General features: G+C 44.4%; 1 protein-coding gene across 9 annotated transcripts in view; it reads right to left on the bottom strand.

The window, feature by feature from the left end:
• The window catches only part of LOC110494640 (kazrin), a 246,870-nt gene that overhangs the window by 43,720 nt on the left and 189,806 nt on the right, over positions 1-13,344 (bottom strand). For 8 of the 9 annotated variants that reach the window (XR_005036681.1, XR_002469301.2, XR_005036683.1 and 5 more), the window contains exon 4: positions 11,975-12,082. Coding sequence is in view for 5 of the 9 variants with exons in the window: in XM_021569878.2 (XP_021425553.2) it covers positions 11,975-12,082 (108 nt within the window). In the remaining 4 variants the exon portion in view is untranslated. Of the gene's footprint in view, positions 1-6,309; positions 6,619-11,974; positions 12,083-13,344 lie in introns of those variants that run through there. The other variant, XM_021569879.2, reaches the window with a different exon arrangement.

The following is a 13,344-nucleotide window of genomic DNA, read 5'->3' as shown; positions in this document are numbered from 1 at the left end:
TTTTTCACAATTCCTGACATTTAATCCTAGTAATTCCCTGTCTTAGGTCAGTTAGGATCACCACTTTACTTTTAAGAATGTGAAATGTCAGAATAATAGTGGAGAGAATTATTTATTTCAGCTTTTATTTCTTTCATCACATTCCCAGTGGGTCAGAAGTTAAAATACACTCAATTAGTATTTGGTAGCATTGCCTTTCAATTGTTAACCTGGGTCAAATGTTACGGGTATCCTTCCACAAGCTTCCCACAATAAGTTGGGTGAATTTTGGCCCATTCCTCTTGACAGAGCTGGTGTAACTGAGTCAGGTTTGCAGGCCTCCTTGCTCGCACACGCTTTTCAGTGCTGCCCACACATTTTCTATAGGATTGATGTCAGGACTTTTTCATGGCCACTCCAGTACCTTGCCGTTGTTGTCCTTAAGCCATTTTGCAACAACTTTGAAGTATGCTTGGGGTCATTGTCCATTTGGAAGACCCATTTGCAACCAAGCTTTAACTTCCTGACTGATGTCTTGAGATGATGCTTCAATATATCCACATATTGTCCTTCCTCATGATGCCATCTATTTTTTGACGTGCACCAGTCTCTCCTGCAACAAAGCCCCCCCACAACATTATGCTGCTACCCCCACGCTTCATAGTTGGGATGGTGTTCTTCGGCTTGCAAGACTCCCCCTTTTTCCTCCAAACATAACAATGGTCATTAAGGCCAAACAGTTCTATTTATGTTTCATCAGACAGGAGGACATTTCTCCAAAAAAGTACGATCTTTATCGCCATGTGCAGTTGCAAACTGTCGTCTGGCTTTTTTATGGCGGCTTTGGAGCAGTGGCTTCTTCTTTGCTGAGCGGCCTTTCAGGTTGTGTCGATATAGGACTCTTTTAAGTGTGGATATAGATACTTTGTGCCTGTTTCCTCCAGCATCTTCACAAGGTCCTTTGCTGTTGTTCTTGGATTGATTTGCAATTTTCGCACCAAAGTACATTCATCTCTAGGAGACAGAACGCGTCTCCTTCCTGAGCGGTGTGATGGCTGCATGGTCCCATGGTTTTTATACTTGCGTACTATTGTTTGTACAGATGAACGTGGTACCTTCAGGCATTTGGAAATTGCTCCCAAGCATGAACCAGACTTGTGTTGAAGTCTACCATTTTTTTCTGAGGTCTTGGTTGATTTCTTTTGATGTTCCCATGATGTCAAGCAAAGAGGCACTGAGTTTGAAGGTAGGCCTTGAAATACATCCACAGGTACACCTCCAATTGACTTGAATGATGTCAATTAGCCTATCAGAAGCTTCTAAAGCCATAACATCATTTTCTGGAATATTCCAAGCTGCGCAGTCAACTTAGTGTGTGTAAACTTCTGACCCACTGGAATTGTGATACAGTGAATTATAAGTGGAATAATCTGTCTGTAATCAATTGTTGGAAAAATTACTTGTGTCATGTCATGCACAAAGTAGATGTCCCAACCGACTTGCCAAAACTATAGTTTGTTAACAAGAACTTTGTGGAGTGGTTGAAAAACAAGTTTTAATGACTCCAACACAAGTGTATGTAAAGTCAAATGCAGATACAAAAAAAAACTACTTAAGTAGTACTTTTAAGTATTTTTACTTAAGTACTTTACACCACTGTGAATACATTGCGTCTTATTGTCTGCTCTTGGCCACAGAGCATCTGTGCTTCCATGTCTCTGCTCCATCTACAATGTTCCTCTGCTCTGTATGTCTGTGACGGAGGAGTCACATGATGCGTGGATGGCTGTATCGGTGTGTTTGTGTGTGCGCATGCAAGTGTGTGTGCTTGTGTGTGTGCATGGATGCCTGGTGTGCTTTGCCTCTCTGATTATTACTGCGTGGTAGAGATGATTCCCACGAAAGGAGGGCTGTGTTGGGATCGCCGTAGGGGATGACAGGGGTCGGCTGCTTCTCCTCATCAAACTCATGCAGATATAATAGCCCTTATTGTCAGGGAAACACAGCCTGCCGAATGAACCCAGGGATCTCTCATACAGATGTGGGATCTTAATTTGATACAGTTAAGTAGGAAACAGTAGGAAAATAATCCTGCAGCAACAGGAAATGGTCATTTTTGGTCATTTTTGTAGCGGTTGATATATTTTTCATAAGGGAAACTCAAGTCTGAAATTTCAAAATGGAAATGACAAACTTTAAGTGGCTATTTAAACCATATGTTCACATTATTACGACGTCTCACAGGCAACAGGCACATTTTATTTTGCATGAAGCAGTGAGATCTACTTTAGGTCTATTCTAAGACCGTGTAAGGTATCACGAAATGGCTGTTAACAACGACCTGATAAGACCAGTCACTAAAGAGCCAATTTAGTTTACATCTCAAGACAAGAGGATGACCCATATATAAGCCTTATATAAAAGGATAACATCAAATCAACATGAAATGATGCAGGAAGACCGATGGAAAGGGTTGCATCAAAAATAGCAACCATATTCATTCAGTCAATGACCGGTTTTGGATCCGAGGGGGAGTTTGGTGGTTGGGAGGCTGCATGGAGATTATTTTCTGTTCTAAACCTGCTGCACAACACTATGTCGACATTTTCTACAGCAGTCAAATCAAATAATACTTTGTCACATGCACCGAATACAACAAGTGTAGACTTTACTGTGAAATGCTTACTTACGAGCCCTTTCCCAACAATGAACAATGCAGTTAAAAAGTAAGAACATTTACAAATAGATAAAAATAAAATAGTAACAATAAAATAACACAATAAAAACTATAACGAGGCTATATACAGGCTATATACAAGCAGTACCGGTACAGAGTCAGTGTACTGGGGTACGAGGTAGTTGAGGTGATTGATTGAGGTAATATATACATGCAGGTTTGGTTAGGTGATTGATTGAAGTACTATGTACATGTAAGTAGGGGTGAAAAGTAGAAAGTACGGGTAGCCGTTTAATGAACTTTTCAGCAGCCTTATGGCTTTGGGGTTGAAGCTTTTCAGGAGCATTTTGGTCCCAGACTTGGCGCTCCGGTACTGCTTGCAGTGTGATAGCAGAGAGAACAGACGGTGACTTGGGTGACTGGAGTCTTTGACAATTTCTAGGGCCATCTTCTGAAACGTCTGGTATAGATGTCCTGGTTGACAGGGAGCTCGGCCACAGTGAAGTACTGGGCTGTACGCATTACCCCCTGTAAGGCCTTGTGGTCGAATACCAAACAGTTACCATACCAAGCGGTGATGCAGTCAGTCAAGATGCTCTCAATGGTGTAGCTGTAAAACCTTTTGAGGATCTCAGGGCTCAAGCCAAATCTTTTCAGCCTCCTAAGTGGGAAGAGAAGCTGTCGTGCCCTCTTCAGGACTGTGTTGGTGTGTGTGGACCATGGTAGGTCCTTGATGATGTGGACAGGAACTTGAAGCTCTCGACTGTCTCCACTATAGCCCCCTCTATGTGAATGGGGGCGTGCTCAGCCCTTCCGTTTCCTGTAGTCCACGCTCCTTTGTTTTGCTGACATTGAGGGAGAGGTTGTTGTCCTGGCACCACTCTGCCAGGTCTCTGACCTCCTTCCTGTAGGCTGTCTCAGTCTCTCAGCCATTGATAGTGCCGGGATGAGTGTGGGTGGGTGCGAGAATACAACACAACACAAACCCTCCCTGGTTGATCCCTGAACAGCATTTGGCAGCACGTGAGGACCAGCAAGTCCTCTTCTCACTCAGGTTATTACAGGACTGTTCTATAATATATGTGAGCATCAATTATGCATTGGCATTGGCTCTCAACTTCACTTAACTTCAACATCCAACGCACAACACAAACAAGATGTTAGAGAGAGCGGACCCTAGGTTTCCCTCTATACATTATATGTTACAGTTTATTCCTTACTAGTATCTGCATGTGTAATTCTGCATGCATGAACCCACAGAGAGATTGTGTGTTTGTGTATGATTGTGCAAGCTGGCTCGTCCATGTCTGTGTGTATATCTATAGGGAACAGCAGCCATTAATTAATTGCTGTGAGTTTACATTACAACAGGGTTCAGTGTAGGCATGCCAACTGGAAATAGCAGTAATTAATTCACACTTTTATTATGAGGAGATTAGGCCTACTGCCAGGGATGTGCCTCTGGAAGAGCAGCAATAACCTGGAGCGACTGCTCAACTCAGAGTCAGTTAGCACTACCAACAAGACCAACGAGGCCAACGAGGCCAACAAGGCCAACAAGACTAACAAGTCCAACAAGGATAACAAGACCAAAAAGGCCAACAAGGCCAACAAGGCCAACAAGGCAAACAAGACAAACAAGACAAACAAGACCAACGAAGACCAACGAAGGCCAACAAATACAACAAGAACAATAAGAACAACAAGACCAACAAGGCCAACAAGGCCATCAAGACCAACAAGACCAACAAGACCAACACGACCAACACGACCAACAAGGCAAACAAGGCCAACAATACCAACAAGACCAACAAGGCCAACAAGGCCAACAAGGCCAACAAGATCAACAAGAACAACAATACGACCAACAAGACCAACAAGACCAATAAGACCAACAAGACCAACGAGACCAATGAGACCAACAAGACTAACAAGGCCAACACTACCAACAAGGCCAACAAGGCCAACAAGGCCAACAAGGCCAACAAGGCCAACAAGGCCAACAAGGCCAACAAGACCAACAAGACCAACAAGACAAAAATCTCTAATCTATCTAAACATATTGTAGCTCTTTTCACTCAAACCAGGATGGAGATGAAAGCAGTGCCCAATTCATGAACATCTCTGGGAAAACCACAGTCAAACTAATGGTGGTGCATCCTTCTCGTACACTGACCTCCACTCGCTATGGAGCTGTAACACATTAGACTGGTCCAGCCAGGTGGACTGATCACTGGTCAAGGACTAGGCCTGTCGATCATGTCATCATGGGTCTGCTGTGAGCTGTTGTTGGAGCAGAGTGTGAGACCATCTCTGATAGTGAGACCATTTCTGATAGTGCCATCTGGCAGCAGCGTCTCACTCTGTCAAACTCATTATCTTTCCTCAAACCTCTGGGTATGGAGTAAATCAACAGCAGGAGTCATGCGGGATAAGACTCGGACTCATCCACGGAAATGCCACCACCAGCACGCACACACACACACAAGAGTGAGTATTAAGTACACACACACACACACATATGTGCATGCACACACACACATAATATGCATGCATGAGCAGAGCACGCACGCACACAGGCGTGCATGGAGGCACACACACACAGGCGTGCATGGAGGCACGCACGCACGCTCGCACCCCCCCCCCCCCCCCCCCACACACACAGGCGTGCATGGAGGCACACACACACAGGAGTGCATGGAGGCACACACACACAGGCGTGCATGGAGATGCGCCGCGCCGCACCGCGCCTCTCCCCCCCCCCCCCCCCCCCCCCCCCCCCCACACACACACAGTCTTATGTAACTTGTCAGGGGGCTACAGGTAAAAACACAGTATAGATCCTGTCACAGAGACAGTGTCTACCAGGGTTCCAGTTGGATGTGTTGGAGGCTCTCTCAGATAACACCTGAATGAATGGCTGTATCTGGTGGCTGCCATTTTCTATGCATTGCAACACATTAAAGGCAAGACATGGGAGGAGGAATTGTAGGGTGAACACTGGGGCAATATGCTGATTGGATAGTAGTTCTAGGACTAGACAGGACTCCAGACAGAACAGGACACAGCTTCCAGAGTACTGGCATGTGAGAGACTGACTCGTCATCTATCAGAGATGTAGTCTATGTGTGCTATGTTGTCTGAGCTGATCATCAACCAAATATCTGCCTAAATACCAGACTCACTCATGGTAGATTAACAGATTAACACGCATATGAATCAACATACATATCAGATCCAGGTCAACATGCTTATGTAAAGCAAATAAACAAAGGAGGTTAGGAGCCTACTACCATCAAATATGTTAATAAATTCAGTGTGAATATTAAAACGAATGGGTATACATGTTAAAGACGAACTCATGAACTCACACACGCCTCTACAGTAGAAACAGAACTCTGGCTTAAATCAACTGTCACAACAGTGAGTGATCCTCTAAACACACTCTTTTACCTTAAAAACAGAACTCTGGCTTAAACCAACCGTCACAACAGCGAGTGATCCTCTAAACACACTCTTCTACCTTAGAAATATAACTCTGGCTTAAACCAACCGTCACAACAGTGAGTGATCCTCTAAACACACTCTTCTACCTTAAAAACAGAACTCTGGCTTATCCTCTAAACACATTCCTCTTTCTTTCGCTCACTCACCGGGTGTCCCCTCCTCCCTGTCGGACCTCATGTCCTCCTCCTCCTCCACAGTACAGGCTACGCTGGGCTCCACGGTCAGTGCTGGTGTGTGTTCTCATAGCAGAGGAACCCAACACAGACAGACACCATTCAGAAATGCACCATAGCACAGCAGCCTCTCTCCCAGCCACTCGCAGCTCTGGTCATTAGGTCCACCCAGCCAGGTTACTAGGAAGAGTTCCCCTGAGTGCGTGAGTGAGCCTGTTTTCTGTTCTCTCTAGCTATCTCCCTCTCTGTCATTTGCACGTTCTCTCTCTCAACCCCTCTCTCTCTCCCCCGCCCTTTTCTCTACCTGTTCTGGTACACGCCCAGAGGCAGTTTCCATTCCAAACCACTCCTCTTTTTAACCCTTCCCAGCTCTCTCTCTGGAATCTATCTATGGAGCTCTCTCTCTCTCTCTCTCTCTTACTCTCTCTCTCTCTCTCTCAGAGGAGGGAGGGCGTACCTGTAGGTGGTAGGACAGGTGAGTCACTGTTATAGCACTCCTACTCCACCTGATGGCAGAGAGTTGAATGCCACACTGTCCGTACAGTACAGGACTATATACTAACTATATACTGTATATACTATATACTTACTATATACTATACTGAACATCTCACTTACTGTACAGAGAACAATACACCTGTAGGGACTGTACTTGCATGTGAAAATAAAACTTGAAACTTGAGACATACAGTACTTCCTGGTCACAAATGAAAGTACATCAAAACAATTCCACACACATCACTGGGGTTGTTTATGTGAGAACGCAACCCAGGAAGTGCTGGTGTTTTCTCCCAGTCCCAGGGCCCAAGAAAGGGACAGCAGGTGCAGTCAGGTAGAGGAACAGAGATAAGCCCAGCATTGGTTAAAGGAAGTGTAAACAAGACACTGGGGGGGATTCATTTCAGAGTAAAATCTGACTTCCTGCTGGCTATTTTTACTCCTGAAACATTGTAGCTTAGTACTAACGTGTACAGTTTGTATAGACTGAAAGTGTTGTATTATTATGTTTACTGTATTAGTAATACATAAACTTGCAACTAAAAATGTAACATGCATATTTTTTCCATCCTCAAATGGATTTAGATGTTTCTTATGATTCTGTCACAGAATTTCATTACTTGGCTACCACAAACCTAATATAGTGCTATTTTCTAGTGCTAAGCCTGCACGGAATAATTATGTCTCAAATATAGAATACATATGTGCATATTTAGACTTATGTGTGGGAGAGAGTGTGTCACCTATTGCTATTGAAGTAATGAGCACAAGTAAGCCATCTATCATGCTTGTCAGTGGATGATGCTCCAATGTGTGTGTTTCATCTTTCAACATGGCCCAAACATCACAGACATTTTAGCCAGATGCTTGTCAACTGATGCAATGGATCTGTTACTCACTCACTCACTCGCTCGCTGGCTGGCTGGCTGGCTGGCTGGCTGGCTGGCTGGCTGGCTGGCTGGCTGGCTGGCTGGCTGGCTGGCTGGCTGGCTGGCTGGCTGGCTGGCTGGCTGACTGGCTGACTGACTGACTGACTGATTCACTGACTGCTCAATAATCACAGTCATGTGTCATTCTCATTCTCATTCATCTAACGCCCATTCAGAGTTTACTTGTTTCAGCCTTGGTTTCAGTGTAGCTGGAATCAATTGACTGATATTTTTACTTACGGTTACCCTTCTCATGATGCTGCTCTTTTGTCTTCATACTCTCAGTCCTCTATCCTGTCTTTTCACCCCTCATACAGCTATCCTTGATGTCATAACTAAACACATTGAACGTGGACTACAGGAAAAGGTGGGCCGAACAGGCCCCCATTAACATCGACTGGGCTGTGGTGGAGCAGGTCGAGAGCTTCAAGTTCCTTGGTGTCCACATCACCAACAAACCATCATGGTCCAAACATACCAAGACAGTTGTGAAGAGGGCACAACAAAACCTTTCCCCCCTCAGGAGACTGAAAAGATTTGGCATGGGCCCCCAGATTCTGTAAAGGTTTTACAGCTGCACCACAGAGAGCATCACCGCTTGGTATGGCAACTGCTCGACATCTGACCACAAGAAGCTACAGAGGGTGGTGCGAACGACCCCGTACATCACTGGAGCAAAGCTTCCTGCCATCCAGGACCTACATACTGTTGAAGTCGGAGGTTTACATACAACTTAGCCAAATACATTTAAACTCAGTTTTTCACAATTCCTGACATTTAATCCTAGTAAAAAGTCCCTGTTTTAGGTCTGCTTTTATTTCTTTCATCACATTCCCAGTGGGTCAGAAGTTTACATACACTCAATTAGTATTTGGTAGCATTGCCTTTCAATTGTTTAACTTGGGTCAAACGTTTCAGGTAGCCTTCCACAAGCTTCCCACAATAAGTTAGGTGAATTTTGGTCAATTCCTCTTGACAGAGCTGGTGTAACTGAGTCAGGTTTGTAGGCCTCCTTGCTCGCATACGCTTTTTCAGTTCTGCCCACAAATTCTCTACAAGATTGAGACATAACGATGGTCATTCATCAGACCAGAGGACATTTCTCCAAAACAGTACAATCTTTGTCCCCATGTGCAGTTGCAAACCGTAGTCTGGCTTTTTTATGGCGGTTTTGGAGCGGCGGCTTCTTCCTTCCTGAGCGGCCTTTCAGGTTATGTCGATATAGGACTCGTTTTACTGTGGATATAGATACTTTGTAAATGTTTCCTCAAGCATCTTCACAAGGTCCTTTGCTGTTGTTCTTGGATTGATTTGCAATATTTGCACCGAAGTTCATTCATCTCTAGGAGACAGAACGCCTCTCCTTCCTGAGCGGTATGATGCCTGCGTGGTCCCATGGTGTTTATACTTGCGTACTATTGTTTGTACAGATGAATGTGGTACCTTCAGGCATTTGGAAATTGCTCCCAAGGATGAACCAGACTTGTTCAACCAGACCATTTTTTTCTGAGGTCTTAGCTGATTTCTTTTGATTTTCCCATGATGTCAAGCAAAGAGGCACTGAGTTTGAAGGTAGGCATACATCTACTTATTTTCCACCATAATTTGCAAATAAATTCATAAAAAATCCTACAATGTGATTTTCTGGATTTCTTTTTCTCATTTTGTCTGTCATAGTTGAAGTGAACCTATGATGAAAACTCCAGGCCTTTCTCATCTTTTTAAGTGGGAGAACTTGCACAATTGGTGGCTGACTAAATACTTTTTTGCCCCACTGTATACAGACCACACATTCCAATTGTCTTAAACTCTTTAACATCATCCGTAGCTCTGGAATCTTCCCCAATATTAGGAACCAAGGACTGATATCCACAATCCACAAAAGTGGAGACAAATTGTTCCCTAATAACTACCGTGGGAAATGCATCCCTCATCCTTGGGTAAATCCTCTGCATTATCATTAACAGCAGACCAGTACATTTCCTCAGTGAAAACAATGTACTGAGCAAATGTCATATTGGCTTTATACCAAATGAACGTACGACAGATCACATACTCACCCTGCAAACCCTAAGTGACAAACAAACAAACCAAAGGTCTTCTCATGCTTTGTTAACTTCACAAAATATTTGGAATAATCGTGTCATGAGGGTCTGCTATAGAAATAGATGAAAAGTGGGGTTCAGGGAAAAACATACGACATTATAAAATCCATGTACATTATTTAACTAGGCAAGTCAGATAAGAACAAATTCTTATTTGTAAAGGACAACCCAGGAACAGTGGGATAACTGCCTTGTTCAGGGGCAGAACGACATAATATTTGCTTGTCAGGGCAGGGATTTGATCTTGCAATCTTGTAGTTACTAGTCCAATGCTCTGACCACTAGGCTACCTGCCGCCCCAAAACATAAACAACAAGTGTGAGGTTAGAAATGGCAAAAAACAACATTTTGAATAGATATGCAATACTTCACTAGATCACTCTAAAACTTTGCACATACAGTGCTGCTATCTAGGTGCCAAAGTTTAAATTGCGCCTGGGCTAGAATAATTCATTATGACCTTTCTCTTGCATTTCAAAGATGATGGTATACATTTTTTTTAAACATTTCCACAAATGTCATTTTAGGCAAACATTTAAAAAAAGGGTCCGATCCTTAAGAGATTAATTTTGGGTCAATCACAGTGGTCAGGTATTCTGCCAGTGTGTACTCTCTGTTTAGGGCCAAATAATATTCTAGTTTGCTCTGTTTTTTGGTAATTCTTTCCAGTGGTCTAATTGTGTTGCTGTCCTGGGGCTTTATGGGGTCTGTTGGTGTTTGTGAACAGAGCCCCAGGACCAGCTTGCTTAGGGGACTCTTCTCCAGGTCCATCTCTGTAGGTGATGGCTTTGTTATGGAAGGTTTGGGAATCTCTTCCTTTTAGGTGGTTGTAGAATTTACAAGCTGGACTTTGGTAATTAGCCGGTTTAAGCCAAATTCTGCTCTGCATGCATTATTTGGTGTTTTACCTTGTACAGTCTGGGTGCTGCAGACTTTTCTAGTGCCCTCGCCAATTTGTTGATGTATATGTTGAAGAGGGTGGGGCTCTCCCTCTCTCTCCTGCACCCCCCCCCCTCTCTCTCGCTTCCTCGCTCGCTCGCTCCCTCCCTCTCTTTCTCTTCCCTATCTTATTCTCGCTCCCTTCCTCTCCCCCTCCATTTCTCTCCCTCTCCTCCTCCCTCTCTTTCTCTGCTCCCCCTGTCCTCCAGCTGCACCAGATGATTGGTCACTCTGCATTATAAGCACATGAGAGTGTTGATGGAGAGCTGAGAAAGACGGGCATTAAGATATTAATAATTGCCCTGGGAGGGGAAGAAGGGAGGGAAGGAGTGAGAGATGAAGGAGTGACTCAGATAGATACTACCTCTGGCTGACTGAAGTGTCATGAGGCTCATTTAATGACCTGAGAGTGTACTTCTGCTGCTTGAAGGGGCAGTATTCGATGAAATGATTTCAATTACAATTGTGGGGGACACTCTTCTGGCTTTCTGGCAGCGTGATAAAGAATAATGGGTATCATTAAGTAGGAGAAAATGAAATGCCCACAAGACTTATATATTGACCAATAAGCTTCAGGTGATCAATACTCTTTATGACAATCCTCCTCAGTATCGTTACTGATCATCAAGATCACAACTAAGAGAGAGAGCTTTTATTCAGAAAGTTCTTTAGAGGGAAAATTAGATGCCATTTACCTCAAAATGAAGACTGTGATTAGAGCATAAAATGACCAAAACCACAATACAACAAAGACGAACATCAATAGTACTCTTCTCTATTCAGATGCTACAACAATAGAATGTAAAGAGGTTACATCTGCCCCTCTCACCCCATTCAGCTCTGCTATCAATGTTTCTCTGCATTGTGTCTGAGCCCAGCACAGAATTGGCTGTATACAGTACATTGCCAAGCAGATCATTAAACCTGTGTGCGTGCGTGCGTGCGTGCGTGCAGGCAGGCAGGCAGGCAGGCAGGCAGGCAGGCAGGCAGGCAGGCAGGCAGGCAGGCAGGCAGGCAGACAGAGACTCACAGGCCTTTGCTCCTGTCTGTGTCCACCCATCTGACATGCTGACAGGTCTTTGTCTCAACTCCTGGCACAAATCACCATGCACACACTTCCTTCCGTCACCAAGGCAACGCCCCATATTTCCAATGGCAACACCTTACCTTTATCAAGCGAGGAGTCTGGAGTCCCAAAGTCCATGAGGCTGGAGATCTCTGTCTGGTAACAGATATCGCTCACCACCGACTTCTGCCTGTAATTACCGGCAGGATCTGTCAGACAAAACACAATAGGACATATGACAACAGATCTCTTCAGGAAGACGTCTTTCTAAAGAGGAAGGACAGTTATTATTAGCATTTACAAAGCCAAGGAGCACTAGCATGACTCACACAGGTGGTGAATAGCTGTGTGTCTGTGTGTGATTGTGTGTACATGTGTGTACATGTGCGCGTGTGTGTGAAAGAGTGACAGAAAGAGAGAGAAAGAGTGAGCGAGTAATCAAATGAGTCACTGTCTGCGTTAAACTTGTGATGTGATGAAACTTCCATACACACTGCTGAGAGGTTTTCAAAAACAAACAATTATGTTTGAAATTGGCAGAGCCATTATAGATATGAATTGAGTTTGACAGGCACTATTCTAATGAACAATACAGCTAATAGATTTTTGCATGTTTAACAATTGCAGGAGAAATGGGAGGACAGTTTTCATACAGATCATACTCTGCTCACATTTTCAATCCACTGTCTTATTCCTTTTCACACTTTTTCTCTCATACTGTCTCTCTCTATCTTGCTCCGCCAAACGTTTTTGCATTCAATACAATGATTTAATGTTTCTTATCGAACTCTGGTGCTTGAACTCTACAGGTGAAGGTTCATCTGCTGTCCGTCTCTCTCCTCTTGTCTATCCTCCTCTCTATCCTCTTCTTCTCTATCCTCCTATCTCCTCCTCTCTATCCTCCTCTCTATCCTCCTCTTGTCTATCCTCCTCTCTTCTCCTCTTTATCCTCCTCTCTCACCTCCTCTCTCTCCCCCTCTCTATCCTCCTCTCTCTCCTTCTCTTATCCTTCTCTCTCTCCTCCTCTCTCCACCTCTCTTTCCTCCTCTCTCACCTCCTCTCTCCTCCTCTTTATCCTCCTCTCTATTCTCCTCTCTCTCCTCCTCTCTATCCACCTCTCTTATCCTCCTCTCCTCCTCTCTGTCCTCCTCTCTTTCCTCCTCTCTATCCTCCTCTCTATTCTCCTCTCTATCCTCCTCTTTATCCTCCTCTCTATCCTCCTATCTCTCCTCCTCTCTCTCCTCCTCTCTGTCCTCCACTCTCTCCTCTCTCTCCTCCTCTCTACCCTCTCTCTCCTCCTCTCTGTCCTCCTCTCTCTCATCCTCTTATCCACTCTCTGTCCTCCTCTCTCTCCTCCTCTTCATCCTCCTCTCTCTCCTTCTCCTCTCTATCCTCCTCTCTCTCCTCTTATCCTCTCTCACCTCCTCTCTCCTCCTCTCTCTCCTCCTCTTTATCCTCCTCTCTATTCTCC

Source organism: Oncorhynchus mykiss, chromosome 17, assembly GCF_013265735.2.
Source record: "Oncorhynchus mykiss isolate Arlee chromosome 17, USDA_OmykA_1.1, whole genome shotgun sequence".
NCBI classification, from domain to species: Eukaryota; Metazoa; Chordata; class Actinopteri; order Salmoniformes; family Salmonidae; genus Oncorhynchus; species Oncorhynchus mykiss.
The sequence above is the reverse complement of the archived record's forward strand: the minus strand, read 5'-3'. Positions and strand labels throughout refer to the sequence as shown.